The 19,219-nt window shown below is 44.9% G+C and overlaps 1 protein-coding gene across 1 annotated transcript in view; it reads left to right on the forward strand.

Annotated features, from left to right (window-relative positions):
* Positions 1–19,219, forward strand: part of Mov10l1 (Mov10 like RNA helicase 1) — a 72,045-nt gene that overhangs the window by 2,620 nt on the left and 50,206 nt on the right. The window contains exons 3-10 of the mRNA XM_074081791.1: positions 3,321–3,483; positions 7,534–7,646; positions 8,191–8,375; positions 11,587–11,727; positions 12,284–12,525; positions 12,872–12,998; positions 14,582–14,776; positions 17,944–18,058. Coding sequence (XP_073937892.1) covers positions 3,321–3,483; positions 7,534–7,646; positions 8,191–8,375; positions 11,587–11,727; positions 12,284–12,525; positions 12,872–12,998; positions 14,582–14,776; positions 17,944–18,058 — 1,281 coding nt within the window. The remainder of the gene's footprint in view (positions 1–3,320; positions 3,484–7,533; positions 7,647–8,190; positions 8,376–11,586; positions 11,728–12,283; positions 12,526–12,871; positions 12,999–14,581; positions 14,777–17,943; positions 18,059–19,219) is intronic.

A 19,219-nucleotide genomic window follows, 5' to 3' on the forward strand; every position in this document is an offset into this window, starting at 1 on the left:
CTTCTTATTACAAACATTCACTCATATTATCCTATGAAAATTATTCATTTATTGACAGGTAAATATTTAATCTGATTGGCATTTATTGTAGTACACACACCAAGAGAAAGAATCAGATGTTCCTTTCCTAACGATTAGTTATCCACTTTTCCCCTACTGATATGGAAGGTTCCTTTCCATGTATCAGAATTCCACATGCATGAGACTCTGGGTCCTGATGTTTATTCTGTGGGGCCTGGTGGGGTGGCCACTGTTATGGGTGATAGAAAGCTTTCCTTTCCTTTTTTTATAGATGGAGTTTTCCTGTCTCTTCACATGTTCTGGATAAGTTTATTGTTAATTCTCTGCTTAGACTTGCTTTGGATGGTACTGCATTTATGGGTACCATGTAGGATTATTGACATTTGGTCATTATAGGGTTTTTCGACTATAAATTATATTTGTCCATTTATTCGAACTTTCCTTTGTGTTCATGTTTTTGCAGGAATAGTAGTATTCCTCATTTAGGTTCTATACATTTCTTGTCAAGTTTATTTCCAAGCATTTGGGGGTTTGTTCCATTATTAATAGAATTCTACATAGTATATTTTTTTCTAAATAGGAAAGCTATTGATTTTTGAGAGTGGGGTGGGACTGTGGTCCCATCTGAGTTGAACTCAGGGCTTCATGCTTGCAAAGCAGGTACTCTACCACTTGAGCCACACTTCCAGTCCATTTTTCTCTGGTTGTTTTAGAGATGAGGTCTCATGCACTATTTGCCCAGGCTGGCCTCAAGCCATGATGCTCCTGATCTCAGCCTACCAAATAGCTATGATTACAGGTGTGTGCCACCAGCACCAGGTGGAAAGCTATTGATTTTTTTTTTATTCATATGTGCATACAAGGCTTGGGTCATTTCTCCCCCCTGCCCCCACCCCCTCCCTTACCACCCACTCTGTCCCTTCCCTCTCCTCCCCACCCCCTCGATACCCGGCAGAAATTATTTTGCCCTTATCTCTAATTTTGTTGTAGAGAGAGTATAAGCAATAATAGGAAGGAACAAGGGTTTTTGCTGGTTGAGATAAGGATAGCTATACAGGAAAGCTATTGATTTTTAAATGTAATTTGGAAACTAGTGAATTTATTGTACACTTACTACTTTTTAAAAATAATTTATTATTATTATAGTAAGTGCTATCTAAATGCTTCATTTTGTCTGGGTTTTTTGTTTTGGTCTTTTTTTTTTTTTTTTTTTTTTTGATGATACCGAGGTTTGAACTCAGGGCTTCACACTTGCTAGGCAGGTGCTCTGTTACTTCAGCCATTCCGCCAGCCCTTGTCTGGTTTTTTTTTGTTTGGTTGGTTTTTGTTTTTTTGATACAGGATCTTGCTATGTAACCAGGTTGGTCTCCAACAGGAGATCCTCCTGCCTCAGCTTCCTGTGTGCTGTGATTACCAGTAGGCATCAACATGCCCATCTTCTAAAACTGTTTCTAGGTTTTAAAAATAATATGTACAGCCAGACATGGTGGCTCACATCTGTAATCCCAGCACTTAGGAGGCTGAGGCAGAAGGATCATGAGTTTGAGGCCAACCTGGACTACATAGTGAGACTTACCTCAAAACAAAATTGAAGGCTAAGGGTGTGACTCAAGTGGTAGAGCACCTACCTAGCAAGAATTAGGCCCTGAGTTCAAACTCCAGTAGTATATATATATATATATTTAAAAGTACATGCATATATATGTGTAAAAATACATACATATGTAAAAATAAAATAAAGTCTAGAATTGCATCGTTCAGTGTGGTAGCCTCCAGCTGTGTGTGGCTATTTAATTTTATTAAAACTGAAATAAGTTTAAAATTAGTTTCTCAGTTTTGTTAGCCCTATTTCATGTGCTGAATGTAGCTAATACTGCTGATCTGAACAGTACAAATAGTGCATGTTCCTGTTGTCACAGGAGGTTCTTTAGGCAGCCCTGGCCCAGGTGCTGTGAGGTGAAAAGCAAAACATTTCTTGCTACCCACCTGCACCTTACTCCTCAGCCCAAGACACAGATGTCTTTCCATTTGTTTAGGTCTTTCCTAAACATCAGTGGTTTGTAGTTTTCAGTGTACAGTCTCCTGTTTACTTGGTTAAATCCATTCCTAAGTGTTCTATTCTTTTTGACTTTTCAAGACAGGGTCTTGGTATGTAGCTGGCTTTGAATTTATGATCCTCCTTATTTTGCCTCCCAAGTGCTGGGATTAGAGACTTGTTCTACCATACCCACCCTAAGTATTCTTTTGATGCTTAATTTCCTTTTCAGATTTTTCATTGGCCACTCATAAATAAAACTAATTCTTGTGTGTTGACTTTGTATCCTGCTACTTAGCCAAATTTATTTATTAGCACTAATTTTTTTTTTGGATGGCACTGGGGTTTGACCTCAGGGCTTCGTGCTCACAAAGCAGATGCTCTATCACTTGAACCATAACTCCAGTCCAGCGCTAACCATTTTGAAGTTTTTACTATGTGAGATCTTTAGCATTTTCTACATGCAAGACCAAGCCATCTATGAACAGATAATTTTACTTCTTTTCTAATTTTGGATGCCATTTATTTCTTCTTCTTGTCTAGTTGTTTTGGTGAGGACTTCCAGTACAGTGTGGAGTAGGATAGTGAGAGTGGGCATCCTTGCCTTGTCCTTGAGCTTAGGGAAAAACTTTCTGTCTTTCAGCACTGCGTTGATGTTAACTGTGTGCTCTTTATTTGTGGTCTTTGACATGTTGAGAAAGTTTCCCTTCATTTCTTATTTATGGTGTATTTGTATTGTGAGAGGATATTGAATTTTGTCAAATACTTTTCTGCAACTACTGACATGGTCATAGGATTTTTTCTTATTATCATTGTGACATATTGATTGTTTCAGATGTTGAACCACTTTGGCATTCTGGGATAAACCCCACTTGGTTATGGTGTTTAATCCTTTTGATATGCTGCTGCATTCCGTTTGGTAATAGTTTGTGAAGGTTTTTGCATCTGTATTCTTAAGGGATTGCTATAGGGTTGTCCCCCAAAATGTGTATGTTAAAACCCATCTCCCAAGGTGAGGTCTTTGAGGGAAATTGGGTCATGAGGGCTCTGCCCAGTGGGATTCATACCCTTATAGAAGAGACCCAGAGAGGCCCCTCATCCCTTTAGAAGGCATCTTCTGTGGATCAGGGGATAGATTCTTACCAGACACCAAGTCTGCCATGCCTTGATCTTGGGCTTCCCGCCCAAATGGACAGAGAGGGATGTAGTTTGCTTTTCTTTTCTCCTTTTATAATGGTTTAAAGAGTGATTTCTTGTCTTGCAGGTGGAAGCTGTCTCTGATAAATGGGAAGATGACAACAAAAACTACAGCCAAGGGTTGGCCAACTCCAGCCCCCGAGTGCTCATTGGCTGTGTGACTTCCCTGATGGAAGGTGCTGGCTACATCAGTCAGACTACATACTTTTCTCTGGAGAGTGTGTGTGAAGGTAGCCAGATGGGTTTCTGTTTTACCTTTATATCTAAGTTTTATGTCTTGCAAAGAATTTTTATGGATTAGGTTTTAGATAGTTACACATGTGGTTGAAAGAGTCAGGTTTAGGCATGACTTTGCTGGTGCTGGCTTCATGGAGGAGCTCTTCAGTATTGGGTAGACTTGGGTAGGGTGGGGAGGTCACTGTTTAAACCCATGCTCTCAATTGTTTCATGTGCATTTGTTGAACGTAGTCACGTATCTGAGTAGTTGTCTCTTCCATATGATTACTGAATTGCTAATGTAATCTAAGAGCAGTAGCTTAAGAACTTTTCTTTCTAAGGTACTTCACATGTTTATACTAGGCCTTGGGATCACTGCCTACTTTCCCCAGTGTATACCATTTGTAATCACATTTTTTTTAGCAGATGTAAGGTTTTATTTTTATGCCTAAAGAAATAATTTGTTGATGTCATTCACTGATTTTAATCTAACAACTGTTTGCTATGCACCTGCTGTCTGTAGTGGTGAATTCGGAACTAAACAACGAGACCAATATCCGAGAGAATGCGCTCTTCCTCTAGGGAAAAATCTGTACACCCTGCAGACAGGGAGGGAACTGGAAGCACTGCCACCAGAGGTGCTTTCTGAGCTGAACAGCACAGGGCTGCATGTTCAAAGATGAATGGGAGTGGGGTTTTCTGCAACCTAAAGAACAGTCAGCTGCCATGTAGTCTGGGTCCCAGGAGCTGTTGGCTTGGCCCTGCAGGAAGCTTGTTTTATTCTTAACTTTGATTGCTAACCCTGGCTCCTCAAAATGAAATTGACATGCAGCTATCTGGGATTTTGAAATCTCTATTCTGTCAGAGAAACTCTCAGTTCTGGGGAATATTGTCTATGATTATCTAGGTCAGCTACATCAACACAAAGCCACTCCAGGGCAGCCTTGATGGGAGATGTCTCCAGATGGAGAAGATAGGGAATGTTTCACCCTGCAGCTATTGATAGAAGTTACAGAAAAGGTTTACTCTGAGGAGTAAAGACAGGTTTAGGGTGAGGAGTTTCCTAGAACTGAAAAATTCAAGTGAGGCAAAGTAGATTCCTCTGGAGGCTGAGAGTTATGGTCAGAGATGTGGAAAATCATTGTTTAACATGATCACAAAGCCTAATGGCCACAGCATATGAACATTCATAAAACAGATGACAACAGGAATCTAAAATGGAGGTCAGAGACTCCCAGCAGAGGGCTGGGTAATACAGTTTTGGGGCATGGAAAGCCTCTTCGAAAGCTCCTCCCCTCTGGGATGGTGGCACTGCATGACTGAAAGCGGCCGCAGACATCCCTGAGTGAGAAGGCATGACTGTGTCCCTGTAAAACTTTTTTTATAAGCTTGACCTGAAGGTGAGAAAATGAAGAGTTGTGTTAAGTTTTTCATTTCCTTCCTGGAGAGTCCTTCCCAACATTAACTCAGCAAACATCAGTGCCTTTCCTTGTCAGGCACTGCTTCGTAGGATTTACATCCAGATGGGGAGAGAGCAGATGATAAGCACATATAAAACACAGTGTTTTCTGCTCTGCAGGACCTAATAGTGGTGTGGAAGGGCTGGGGCTCCTCCCTAAGTACAGACTAAGGCTGGAGGAGGGCACAGAGGGAAGCTGGCTAGGGTCAGGCTCTGCCCTAAACCAACCCCCTGAGTCTTCTCTGAGGATGTCTTAACTCAGAGCTGAAGTGATAGTGTAGCTGTAGCCTGGGAGGTGAATGGATGGATGGTGTGACTTGGGAGGGAGAGTCACTAGTGCAGGAACAGAGGACACTCCCTCCCAGCCAGAACTGAGGATTGTGACAGCATGTGTGAGATGGGATTTTTTTTTTTTGATTGTTTGGTGCTTAGAATGGAACCCAGGGCCTTGTGCATGCTAGGCACACACTCCACTGAGCTTTATCCTCAGACCTAAGATGGGAATTGTTAACATCAGTCCTGGGTCTTATGTTGTTTTATATTGAATGTTTGATAAACCCTTAGCCATTTGAGCAGAGGTAGTAGAATGGAACTGGACTGAAGTAGGGCTTCTCACCCTCAGCATTCTAACAGTTGAGCTGAATTGTTCTTGGTGGCAGGGGCTGTCCTATAGGGACACTACAGGGTGCTTAGCAACATCTTGCCCCCCCGCAACATTGTGGCAACCCAGAATATCTGTGGACACTGCTATATGGCCCCCTAGGAGCAAAATGACCCCTGGGTAAGTTCCCCTGGCCCAAAGGGTGGTGGGCTAAGGGGCCTTCCCAAGGCCTAGGAGTGTAGTGCCAGACCTAGTCCAGCAGGGTTGGCCATGTCTCAGATGCCTCTTTGCAGACCAGTGCAGTCATTCAAGGGACCTGTTTTTATCCATGACATTCCCTAGGTCCTTAGGTTGTTGCTTTAAAACCTGTACCCAACTTCTTTCCTCCAACTCCCACCCTCAAGACTTGGAGTCATTTATCCTGCTGAACTGGATAGTCTCCGAAACCTTGTCTGCTTGCTCTTTACCTTCCCAGCCTGCCCAGTGTGGACTGCTCAGCCATGCCGTTGGTGCTAGAGAAAGCACCATCAGAGGTTGGCGGATGACAGGGAGCCAGGCTGGGACCGGCAGTTCCTGCTGGTGCTCCAGTGTAGCCATGGCTTTTGTCAGCCCCTTAGCTGCAACTGAAACCAAGGGTGACCAGATGACTTTGTTTATGTGGGCATACACCTGAGAAGTGAAAGGGTGTTCAAGTTAATTTAAGTTAAACAACCTTTGGAATACTTGTGTATCAGTTAATAGTGGACCTTTAAAGTATCATTCAGAAAGAATTCCAAAAATCTTCCTAAAAAAGAAGAATAACATCTGAATGTATTAAAGCAGTTTTAATATTGATCATTTAGCATATAACTCTTGGTACCTAGTAACATACTTTAATTTCTTAGTGTCTCTAATCCCACATCACTGGTATTTTTCTGAAAAATGAATTTTCAGTATCATCATAATTTTTAACATTGCTGGAATCTTTCTCAAAGGTGCCTTTTATAATTTAAGTGTTTTTATAAACCAAAACTTGGCAAATAAGCTGTCTCTGTAATTCTTTTGAACATACAGGCCTGATGCCATGACAAAGTAATCACCTTCCCCAATTAAAAGTAATGGCATCATTGAAAGAGTCTTCACAGAAGTTGGGATAGTCTTAAGTCTGGTCACAGAACTTGACATTGATTTTGTGCACCATACGAGCTCCCAGGGTCCAGTTTGTTCATTTCCCCCTTTGTTTTTCCCATTTACCAACTTTATTCTCAGTTACTACACTTTGAAAATGTATCAAAGCTTAAGATTTTTGGCTCCACATTTATTAAATATAGTTTGATTAAAGATTTCTGTGCAAAGTGTAATCAAAATTTAAAGGTCTCACTTTTTTAAAATAATGGAGAGCACACTATTGCAGGACCCTGGGGTTTATTTACAGATGGTTCCTCAGAAGTCCAAGAATTTGGAAAGCCCAGATGGTGAGGGCACCAAAGAGAGCCAGCAGTATGTGTTGTCCTGTTGCTATTCACTGTGTCAGGGGAGTTTTGTTTGTGGTGGAGTCAGGAGTAGGGGACAGACATCACTATTCCTCATCCTCTCTGGAGTGCCTGCACCTGCTAGAACCTGGGAGTGTCCACTAGGGGGCTCCACTTCAGCTCAGTTTTTTTTCTGGAGGGTGTTAATGGCAAATATGAGACTATGCTGAACCTGAAATGACAGGACTGATCTGGGCTGACCATGCTGGGTCCCCTTTCCTTTCCCTCTCCTCGTAGACTGCATAGGGTTGGTCTTTAACACTCTCTAATTCATTTAACTGAGGTCCATCTAGAAGAGAATCAAGGTTGATGAGTGTGTTTCTGAGAGGAGTGGAGCGTGTTTTTAAAATGTTCCAGTGTATCTCCAGTGTAATAGAAATGATTTCAGTTAATCACAACCTCAGAGTGTTCTGTGCACTTAAGTGTTCCTGAAGCTTTCTCCCTGGCCATTTCAACTTAAGTGTTCCTGAAGCTTTCTCCCTGGCCATTTCAGGTTTCCAGCCGTGCAAGGGAGACTGGGTGGAGGCTGAGTACTGGATCCGGCCAGGGACATGGAGCAGCGAGGCTGTCTCAGTGAAGCCACTGAGATATAAGCGTGTGGACAAGGTAACCTGCTGATGAATGGATCCTTGTGTATTTCTGCCACACTTGCTGCAAGGGGTTGCCTTCACTGCCCAGAATCCTCCTGATGTGCTGGGAAGCCTACAAAGATAAAGCTCAGTCTTGGCCTATGTTTTTAAGGCAGTAGAAGGGACCTTAGTTATTGGACTAAGGTCTCAATTCCAGCATATATGTGGAAGTGTTAAAGTGTTCTAAGGACAAAGTGCATACATGAGTAGGGATTTGTGGGAGTAAGGCAACGGGATGTGGAACTTGGACTTCCTCGCAGTCTGGTATGGTTTAGGGAGTGAGTTGGGAATGGGGAGGCATTGAATTTGCACCAGGGCAAGGTGAGAGATGGGCATGACAGAATTGGGGGAGGATGTGGGACGCCACCACTGCCCTTTCACTCAGCCTGAGATCCCAAGCTGTACTGGAACTTGTGGGCTCTGCTGGGCCATTGTGGGCTGGGCAAATTCATAGGGGCAGGCATTGAGAACTGTACCTCTTGACTGCATGCTTTCAACAACGTCCAGCACTGCACTTGCAGGTCTGCATCTCTAGTCTGTGTGGGAGGAACGGGGTGATAGACGACAGCATCTTCTTCAGCCTGGACTCCTTGAAGCTGCCTGAGGGGTACACACCACGGAGACACGACACTGTCAACGCCGTGGTGGTGGAGAGCAGCCAGTCATGTTACATCTGGAGAGCACTTTGCATGACCCCTGTGAGAAGGTGGTAATCAGAAAGCGTTTCTTCTTTGGGAGGTGAAAGCCTGATTTAAGTGTATTTTGAAGAGTCACAGTCAAGCACTGTACAATGTTTCAGTCATTCATAGGCTTCAAGTACAATGCTGGTCCCATAAGATGGTATGACCTGGTAATATAGCCTCCTCAGTCAGTGTAAGTAACACAATCGTATTCCCACAAGGATGAAATCACCTGAAATAGCCTAAGGCCACATTTCTCAGAACATATCCCTGTCATTAGTATATATAATTGCACTTTAAATGGTCAGATTAGTAGATATTCCAAGTCCTGCATTGGCTAATTAAGAAGAACATGTCTTCTGGAGGATAAAGGCAGAATTCAAAGGTCCCTCTAATCCTTACTGCTACAGTGGTGACTGCCTTAGTCCCTTTTCTGTTGCTGATGTAACATAGTCTGGGCAAGATACAAAAGAAAGATTTATTTTGATTGGTGATTAGGGTCCAAGGTCAGAGGCTGCACCTGGTGATGGCCTGCCTACCTTTCCTTCCTATTCTTATTTATTTATTGTTGTGTACTCTAGACACGTTCTCTACCACTGAGCTGTATCACCAGCCTCAGTGATGACCTTTTTGCTAGCAGATATCACATGGTGAGCCCTAGCCAAACTGGCTTTTAATTGAATGAGTGGATTAACCCATTTATGAGGGCAGAGCCCTGATCACCCCTCAAAGATGCCTCTTGGTCCTACCTCTTAATATCTGTGATGGAAATTAAATTTCAGCATGAGTTTTTGAGGGAACAAACCACATTCAAACCATAGCAGTGATTGCCATTTGGGGGTGGATTTTTATATCTCTGTTCTTTCATATTTTGGCAGTTTTGAGAATACATCGGATATAGTAGGTTCTTATAGTGATTGGATGTGCTGAGTCTGTATTCTTTTTGTGCTTGTGCATTTGCCATTGCTTTTGCCCTCGTGCTTACCTTCAGCACATTCCTCATACATTATTCTACTCACTGTCCAGTCTTCTTGATAGAATGTAAATTTGTAGAAATGCATTTCATCTTCTCTCCTGCCCCACACTTGGCACATGGCTTGGTGTCTGGAGTGCAGGTCATCCCTGTGCTGCTGCTCAGGGCAATAGATATATAAAGGAGCTGCAAGAAGGCTGACTGGTGCTGCTGGACTAGACGTAGTGCTGCACCCTCATTCTGCTTGGAGACATTCGGACCGTGGTTCCCTTCCCCATAGGACACTTTTCCTTCTGAAGCAGGGGAGTGAGACATGTAGCCCTCATGGTCCTCACTTGCGCTCAGCATATTCAGCCCCATCTGCTGAGTCATAGGGTGTGAGAAAATAAGTTAGGTTGGCTCACTGACGGGAACTCCTACCCCTTGCCTCAGTGGTCCCCAGGCTTCCTGTGCATCTGTGACACGGCCCCTGCAGGTTCTGTGGCACCCCTCTTCATGGTCCTGTGGCCTTTGGGTCTGACTTTGAGTCCCATGAATGTTAGTCACTTGAAGAGCACACCCTCATCACTCCGCAAATGCTGCCCTGACTTCTGTTCAGGCCATTCTGGAAGACCTCTCCCTGTGTCTCAGCATGTCTGTTCTGATCTGACTTCCTGACCATCAGTGGAAGTTACTGGGGCTGGGGAGCCAGGGCACACTGCTATGCTTGGCTCACAGCTCCTGTGTGCAGATGCTGGACTTCACTTGTATCCTGGGCTGCTCCCTTGTACTGAGACTCCTGATGGCTCTCTGTGTCTGATCAACAGCTCAAAGCCAATTCCAAGCTCTAGCACCTATTTTTTTTTTTTGGGGGGGGGGCGGGGATGGCATACTGGAGTTTGAACTCAGGGCCTTGGCACTTATTAGGCAAACACTCTGCCGTTTGAGCCATGCCCCTCCAGCCCTTTTTGCTTTGATTATTGTTCAGGTAGGGTCTCACTTTTATGCCTGGGCCAGCCTGGACCACAGTTCTCCTGTTTGTGCTTCTTGTGTAGCTAGGATCACAGTCACACACTACCATACCCAGTTCTTTATTGCCTGGGGTGACCTCAAACAGTTAGTCTCCATATTTCTATCTCCCAGGTAGCTATGATTACAAGTGTGAGCCACCGTGCCTGCCTCCAGCACCTCTTATAGAGAGCCAGTCCTATGGATGGATTGATGAGTAACCCGGGGACATTCTTAACTCCCTTCTTTCCTCATACTCTGGTGTCATCCACTGACAAATGTGGACAGTCTATACAGAGGGGAAAGAGGAGAAAGGAAGGGGCAGGCTGTTCACTGGGTTTGTAGGCAGGGCCAAAACCATAGAGGTTTGTTCTCAAGACTTTCCTTTTGAGACAGGATCTCACTATGTAACCCAGGCTGGTCTGGAACTCACTACATAGCGTAGGCTGGTGAAGGCCCTATTTTCTTAATGAAACTGTAGGTCAGAGAAGTGTACAAGGCCAGTGATGTGGGAAGAGTGTGTGCAAAGGGAAGTAGATGACTCCATTTTGCCTTTAGAAACCTCATTTTCTAAAGGCAAAACTTAGTGTTTACTTACTTCACATATGATCAGGTGTTGCTCAATGATGGGTATATGGGGTGAGAACTGTCAGTCAGGCAGTTCCATCACTGTGTGGACAACATTGAGCACACTTACATAGCCAAATGGTCCATCTTCCTGCTCCTGCCATAAGCCTGCAGGACATGAACTGGCTGAACACTGTGGGCAGTTGTAACACAGGGCTAAGTATTTGTGTACCTAAAATATAAACATAGAGAAAGTATGATGAAATGCTAGGCAGTAGTTTTTCAGCTCCATTTTAATCTCAGAGGATCACTTGTGTATGTAGCCCATTGTGAAAGAAGTGTTGTTTTGCAGCCTCTGACTGTAGTTCAAAACAAAACAACTTTCCAAATTCAAGTGTAGTGGATCCCTGATATGCAGGACCCAGCACATCCCTGCCTCCCATTCCTGGGAGGTGGTACAGAGAAGAGAGGTGAGACCTCGGCGGGGAGTAGCTCAGATGTCACCTGTACTGCCCTTTTCCTGGGGAGTCTGTAACATTCTCATCCTCAGAAAGTCTGGTCTTATGGAATCCCTGCCTGTAGTTAGGTGGGTGTCTCTGTGGAGTCATCCAGCAGTCTGTCTAGGAGTAAGGCAGAAGACAGGTAAGGGGCAGCAGCACTGCACGAAGGCCTCTTGAGAACCTAAATCTTTTCTTTGGTGCTTTCCTCAGAGACTGCACTGTTAGCGAGGCCCCTGAGGAGTCTTACGGAACCCTCTTACTGAAAAACAAAGGTGATATTGAGGTTACAAGGATGACGAATTTCGGAACATTGAAGGAAGGAAGAAGCAAAACTGTGGTGATCTGGATAGAGTAAGTGCCTGTGAAATGTGGTTTAGGAACTTCTTATAGATTTTCTCTCTGAAAATCTTTCAAAAAAACTTCATCCCCCAAATATGTATGTGTGTATTATTTTTGTGTGTGTGGTACTGGGATTTTAATTTAGGGCCTTGCACTTGCCAGGCAGGCATTCTACCACTCAAGCCATGCCCCCAGCCCTTTTTGCTTTAGTTATTTTCCAGAAAGGGCCTTGAGTTTTTGCAGGGACAGCCTAGACCACAATCCTCATATTTATACCTCCTGTGTGGCTGGGATTACCCCACCATGCCTAGCTTTATTGATTGAGATGGGATCTTTCAAACTTTTTGCCTGGGCTGGCCTCATACTGAAATCCTCCCAGTCTCTACCTCCTGAGTAGCTGGAATTACAGACGTGAGCAGCCACTGTGCTTGGCCCCAAAATATCCTTTTAACTGAAATTTACAGAGGTATTTTTAGTCTCCATTCACAAGATTAAATTCTGTGTTTTATAGTGACGACATGTCTCAGCTCTAGAAGTCCTGTGTTCATGGTACCCTTCCTTTTTCCAGGAATAAAGGAGATGTTTCCCAAGACCTGGTCAGTTGCAAACTGGCTGGCTGGGATAGAACTCAGCAGTTCAGGTTTCAGGCACCAGACAAAAGCCAAACCTGCCCAGAGGCATCCTCTGTTTCTGATCCTGAGAAGAAGCATTGTTCAGATGAAAATGTTCACTCCTTAGATAGCTACAGAAAAAACAAGCTCAAGGAGCCACTGGAGAGCAGCTGGGTGAGCAACGTGGAAGTCTCCCCAGGTAGGCAGTTCAGCCACCAGCGCACCAGGCTGGACTGAAGCCATCTTGCAGCCCGAGCACTGGTCTCTGTTTCACACCCTGGCAGTGCTTCATGCCTAAGGTCTTCGGGTTTGGATCCTTCTGCTCCTGTGGTGTGGGGAGAAGGACAAAAATGGGTTGACACATACCAGCTCATGCTTCAAGGAGATTGCTGTGGCGAGAGTCCCCTCTGATTACTTTCCCTATTCGGCCAGTCACTCCCAACACATCTTTCTGAGTGGTAGTGTGTCTGCGAGCGTTCATTTCCAGCATTATTAGGAATGTTCTACCTTTTGTTCTAATTTTGGATTGAAATTTCATTTCCCAGATAACTGTGCCTGTGAAGGCGAAAGTGGAGGAAAAGGAAGCACTCTGACAGAGAAGCAGAAGCCGGACTCCAGGGTGCTCATCCCTCCTGGGGGGAAAGCCTCCATTGTGGTCACGTGTGATGCCAAGTATGGGCTAGGGCTGAGGAGACTTCATGTGACTCATCTTTGACCTGTCTGGGTTTGGATATTTGTCATGTGACCAGATCCAAGGGAAAGCACCTGAGGCGTGGGATGCTGGGCCTTGACATCCATCCTTGTCCTCAGCAGATGACCCTACCCTGTCTTTGCAAAGAAAATAGAGTAGTCATACCCCATGAGCTCCCTCCATTGCTTCTGAGCCCTTCTTATAGCAGCTTCTCAGTCTCCTTCTGTACTGTGTCTTAGTGCCCCCAAGGCTTCTGTCTATCCACACCCCACCCTCTCCTCCCCTCCCCAGGCATTGGAGCTATGTCCTTTTTTTTTTTGCAGGGGGGAGGGGGAAGGGGGGAACGGGGAAAGAGAGGGGGATAGTATTCGGGATTAAACCCAGGGCCTTCCACATGCTAGGCAAGTGATCTACCACTGAATTTTCCCCAGGCATCTGGCCAGGGCACAGTTTGGTGAGCTGAGAGCTAGAGGAGGGAAGGAGAGGGACAGAGCTGCCTTCCCAACTGAAATGCCAAAACGCCAAACTTGAGCTTCCCTCTCCCCTTCTTTTCCTGGTTGGTTTGATCAGCTGGCCCCCCAAGCCTATCACCAGTCCCCCCTTTTCCTGTTCTTCCTCTTGCTCCTATCTTTGAGCTATCTGCTCAAAAGCACATGGTCACCTCCCAGCTGGACATTTTTGCCCCCAGCCTCTTTAACTCTCATCATTCACCCAAACTTGCTAATTCCAGGTCCTTTGGAAAATGTAAGTCTGGTTACATAACGGCCTTGCTTCAAGCATATTAAGATCAATTTTTGGGTGACCGTTAGGCAAACCTTTCAGTTATCCATGTGATGTGCATCCTGTTTAAGTGGGTTTTTTAATGTTTTGATAATGGGACTAGGTGATAAAGCTTAGGCATGAGCAAAAGGTAGAATGCACAGTATAACCCGGGTTAGAGCCACAGCCAGAAATGGGCAGAAAGCAAGTAAGAGGTAATGCCATTTTTGGTCATGTAATGTAATTTTGGTTTAAACTTGAGAATACTGAAAATATTTTTCTTATTAACTGAGAATTACAGAAAGGATTATATTAAGTGCTTGATTTGTCTTGAGAAAATATTACATTGCTTGTTTTAGAAAGTAAATTTTTTCCTTGTAAAAAAATTACTAAAACCTGGCTCATGTCTGTAATCCAAGCTACTTGAGAGGATCGCAGTTTAAGGCCAGCCCTGGCAAAAATTAGCAAGACTACACATCAGCAAAAAATCTGAGTGGGGTAGTATACACCTCTCATCCTCGCTACGTGGAGGTGTAAGTAGGAGGATCACAGTCCAGGCTGGCCAGGGCATAAATAGGAGACCTTACCTGAAAAGTAACTAAAAGCAAAAAAGGGCTGGGATTGTGGCTCAAGTGGTAAAATGCCTGCCTAGTCAGTACAAGGCCCTGAGTTCAAATTCTAGTACTGCCCAAACCAAAAAACTATGCATACCTATTATTAGATGCCTCTGTAACTTTCCCGATACGTGTGAATTACATTGAGTGACCGTCTTGTTTGTGACCAAGACTAAATTTTGTTTTTCAAGAAATCCTGGCCGCTGCAAGGAGTTGCTCCTGCTTTGCTTTTCCAACTTTCTCATCGGCCGCTACCTTGAAGTGAACGTCATTAGTAGCGAGGAGGCACTGATAGCTGTCCGTGAACCATTTTCGTGGAAAAAGCCTAAAAGTTCCCAAGCATTAGTGTCCACAAAAACTACAGTTGTGGTGACCACACAGAAGAGGTACCATGAGATGAGTGTGTGGGTTTTGGTGCACCAGACTTGTTTGGCAGCACCCAGGCTGGGGAGGTGGTACGGGTTGAGGCTGGCATCTTAAGTCAGATTCCATATGTGCCACTGCCACCAGTGTCACACGGCACAAGTACCTGTGTGCCCCAGTCCCACTCCACCTTGCAGGTCTCAGGGGCACACTCAAACAGATCCTTCCCTGCTCTCCTGTCTCCTAAGCAGGCTATCTCAGGCGTACTGTGTCCCTACAAACCCAGAGGTGCTGTCAGCATCGGATCAGTACCATGCTGCCCTGGTGGCAGTTCCCAGCATCCCTGTCTCGCTGTATTTGTCAGCAAGATTGCTTGGTTTTTGGAAGCCTGTTTGAAGGTGTGGTGCCATTTAAAAAGAATGAGTGACCTGTTAGTGATTGGTGGCTTGGGAACTTGGGGACTCCTATATTTTAAGTGGGATATGGTCTTGGGCCATGTGTTCTCTTCTGCAGTTACAAGCAAAAAGCTCTGAAAAGCAGATTTCCTTGTAAATTTGGTATCAAAAACTGACTTATAGATGTAGGAGGTATTTAATGATGTTCTCCAGCATAACAAGGACATTCATCCATCATTGCCACTACTGAGGTTGAAGATCAGGTGTTGCTGAGAACCTGTGAAGTTGAGAGATACCACTTCTCTGATACTGGAAAATTCTGGATTTCAGATCATATTATCCCGGTAACTGTACAACATAAGGGATGATGAACTTGTAGACCAAAGGGAAAATGTGTAGGCAAGTATTTAGCTTTGGCAAAGACCATTGTTTGGAAGGTAGCTGTGCTTACTTCCACCGATGTTTCATTAGACCATTGTTTGAATCACAGCACTGCCACCAAAAGTTGTGTCCTGAGGCAAGTTTCTGAACCTCTCTGTGCCTTGATCTTATTTGCAAATGATAGTTCCTAACTCCTGGTAGGCTGGTAGGTAGTGTAAAAAAGGTAGGTCATGTAAATGCTGTCAGTGAATATTACTTGTCCCTACTCACCTCCAGGGGCATGCTGTAGGATGGAACCCAGAAAGGGATAGTCCTTTATTACTGGATATTAATTATAGGAGCATCTGAGAACCCCTAGTCCTTTGGTACACTGGGCACTGTCCAGTTATTGCTGACTCAGGAGAAGAAGAGTGAAATACTCAGATCACCCACAGTATTGTAAACCCTCTCAGTTGTCCCTGGAAATGCATGAGTGCCTCTAGAGCAAGGACATTGGTTGTCAGTCTTGTTCTCTTCTCTGAAGCATGAGTTCAAGCGCCAGACTTCTTTACCAGTACCTTCTCTGCTGAGTTCCCACCATCCTGCACTAAAAATGACTATGTTTTGTGAGTCTCATATGCTTTTTCAGGCCATGTAGTCAGAGAGGTGACTTAGGTGTGATGTGGTTGTCTCTTCTCCTTTTTTCTTGTTTGTGTTAAGACTCAGTGTTGTACTAGCACCTGCTTTCCAGATATGCTTTGCATGTGTGTCCTAGCGTGACCCCCTGCACAGCCACAGAAGATAACCCTGTGCCTACAATGAGAGGCAGCAGCCTTGGTGCTGCAGGCAACTCCGGGTTGACTACAATATTTCCATTCAGAGTTTGCTGCTGAGCTGATGGAACCCATGCAGGAGGTGACTGGAGTAGAAGGTGGGAGCACACCTCTCCTTTCCCTCCACTCAGCACAAACTGAAAGCGAGGTTGGACAGGAATGGGGGCAGAAGCGCCTGGCCTTTCCTCACTTGATTGGTGTGGGCAGACCTGTCTCTTGCTTCTTTCTTCCCTCATGTTTTCCATCATTTCTGTAGCTCTGTCAGACTTGATAGCGGTGGTGAGGTTCTTTGTCCTGCTAGAAGCAGTTTCCGTGACTCTGATTTCAGTCCATTCTGGGGAAGGCAGAAGGTTGAGGGTGAACCCAGATTTCCCCAGAGAAGTCACAGTTGATAAAAACACAGTGAAAGGCAGGATCCAGATAGGGCAGCATTCTGCTGTGTTCTTTTTAGTAATGTATGGGTGTAGTTCCTAGTACTCGTCTTCACGAAAAGTACATTAGGGAGAGTTTAGCTTTTGGAAGGTTAAAAACTGCTCTCTTCAAACTCTCTGGTTCCAGCAGGCTCTTGGGACTTCCAACCCAGTTCTCTTGCTGCTGGATAACTCTGCGCACTTTTGACATAGAGGTGAGAGCACCAAGCTAGAGCCTGTTTAAAGGAACAGTCTCTAACCTGGAACAGAAGCCTGCACACTGCAGCCTTGACACAAGTTCCTGTGTCACATCATTCATCCAGCAAATGAGGTCTGGTGTGTCCCAGCCTGCATGGGTATGCTGCGTGAGCCTGACTAAGAGTGACGGGGAATGAGATAAAACACGCACAAACATACAGACATACAACATAAAACATAAAATCTGGGGACGGGAGGGCTGCACATTCCTGATGGGAAACGTGAGCACCTATCTGAGCCAGAGTGTTTATTTTATTAGGTCAGTACGAGGAAAAGACTCAGGTAGAAATCAAGCTTTAACAATTCTTGATGCAAGGTGAAAGGAAAGAGGCTTGGTGGGCTAATTGTCCTAAGGCTGATGAAGCTTAATTACGACACATCAGTTTGGAATTATCAAGGTACGCAGGACACCTTATCTAAGGTATTGATGAATCTGGCATCAGGGAGTCTCCTAACAGTTCTGATACTTTATCTAGTCTTGCATCAGGGGGCTGGTATGTGGACACAGCAAGTTGTATTCTTCAAGGAGATGTGAGAAGAAAGGTCAAGACTCCAGGTACTGGGAAAAATATGGTGGAAGAGGCTGTGCAAACTCCTACATGGAGAGGCCATGCAAACTCTATTATATCCCAGCCCAGGGTTCATGCCTGGTCCCCAATACTGGTCTTTCTGAAATAAGGACAGGCTGTCTGAGTAGGAAAGTCTAGTACAGGTTAAGCATCCCTAGTCCAAAATCCACATGCCAAAAGCCTGACAATGTGGAGCATTGGGGATATGCAACTCCTAAAGTCTGTAAAATACTCTAAAGTCAAAAACTACAAAATCTGAAACACCCCTGGGCCCAAACATTTTAGATAAGGGATACTCAAACATACGTATAAAATGCCTGGATGATTAAGAATCACTTTTAACTAGTGAATTTGTTTCTTTTAAGGAACTCAAGACGACAACTTCCAAGTTTTCTTCCACAGTATCCGATACCAGATAGACTGAAAAAATGTGTGGAACAGAAAATTGACATTCTGACTTTTCAGCCGCTACTTGCAGAGGTAGGAAAAGTATCTGAAGACCTGTGGAACATTCACCCACTCATCACTGGGGCCGTTTTCTGAAAAACCAGATAAACCTTTCTATGATTCCTGTTGGCCCCTTTCACCACAGGTAGCTGGGAATTTGAGGATAAAAGAGAGGCACCTTGACTTATTCTGTGGTGGTCATGCTGCTCAGGGAGAGGGCTTTGCTGCAGCCCAGCCTCCCTCCTAGGCCAGGTGGCATTGTGAGGAGCAGAAGGCTTTCCAGGCGTGACAACCCTAGCACATCAGGGTAGACAGGACTTGCTCTGAGAAGAGGAGCTGAGAAAATCAGGAAGAGACAGCATAATACCAACTAGTGGAAAGTACCGGAAGCCCTCCTAAGTCAATGGTGAAGCTGTGAGGTGACTATGAAGCAGGATCCTTTAGCTTTGTGCTCAGCAAGCAGAGCTCTGGATGGAAGTGCTGCAGTGAACCCTAGACCATTCCCTCCTGTCCCACCCTGTCCCGTAGTGTTGAGCAGGTGGTAACCTTTGCTGGAACGTTCTCACAAAGGGTGCAAGGGGAGTAGGTAGGTGAGGCCTGGGCACCACCTGCAGGGAAGGCAAAGGAGCTCCTCCTGAGTCGAGATGCTGCAGAGAAGTCTAGAAAGGACAAAGGTATCTGGTATGGCATTGGATTGGTAATGTTGCCCTGTCACAGGAGGTACTTGCTGTAGGGTTTTGTGGTCTGAGGAGATGAGTGACTGTGAGGTAAGTTGTATGGCTCAAAGATAGAGTCTGGACCGGCTGGGATCACTAAGCATTTGTTCTACATGACAGACCTTGAGCTGTTACAGATTGAGAGTGGGATCCAGTTGAGGGAGAGATGGAGGCCATTAAAGAGAGAGCATTTAGGGGAGTGAACCAGGGGCACAGGAGAGGCACAATGCCATGGACAGTGTGGGGTGGAGTGGACATTGCTGCTGGCCAGGTTCTGGTCTCTTAGTGTTCCAGACTTTTTTTGTTCATGCCACCTATGAGATGAGGTAGGCTAGACATATGCATGGTGCTGACCTATGGTTAGCTGTGTGGAGCCCTGACCAACATACACTAAAGTGTATGTTGCAGTTTAAATATAAAATGTCCCCACAGGCTCACGTATTGAAGGGTTGGGGCCCAGTTAGTGGCGCTATTTCAG

The sequence above is a fragment of the Castor canadensis genome, chromosome 8 (genome assembly GCF_047511655.1).
Source record: "Castor canadensis chromosome 8, mCasCan1.hap1v2, whole genome shotgun sequence".
Taxonomy (NCBI): domain Eukaryota; kingdom Metazoa; phylum Chordata; class Mammalia; order Rodentia; family Castoridae; genus Castor; species Castor canadensis.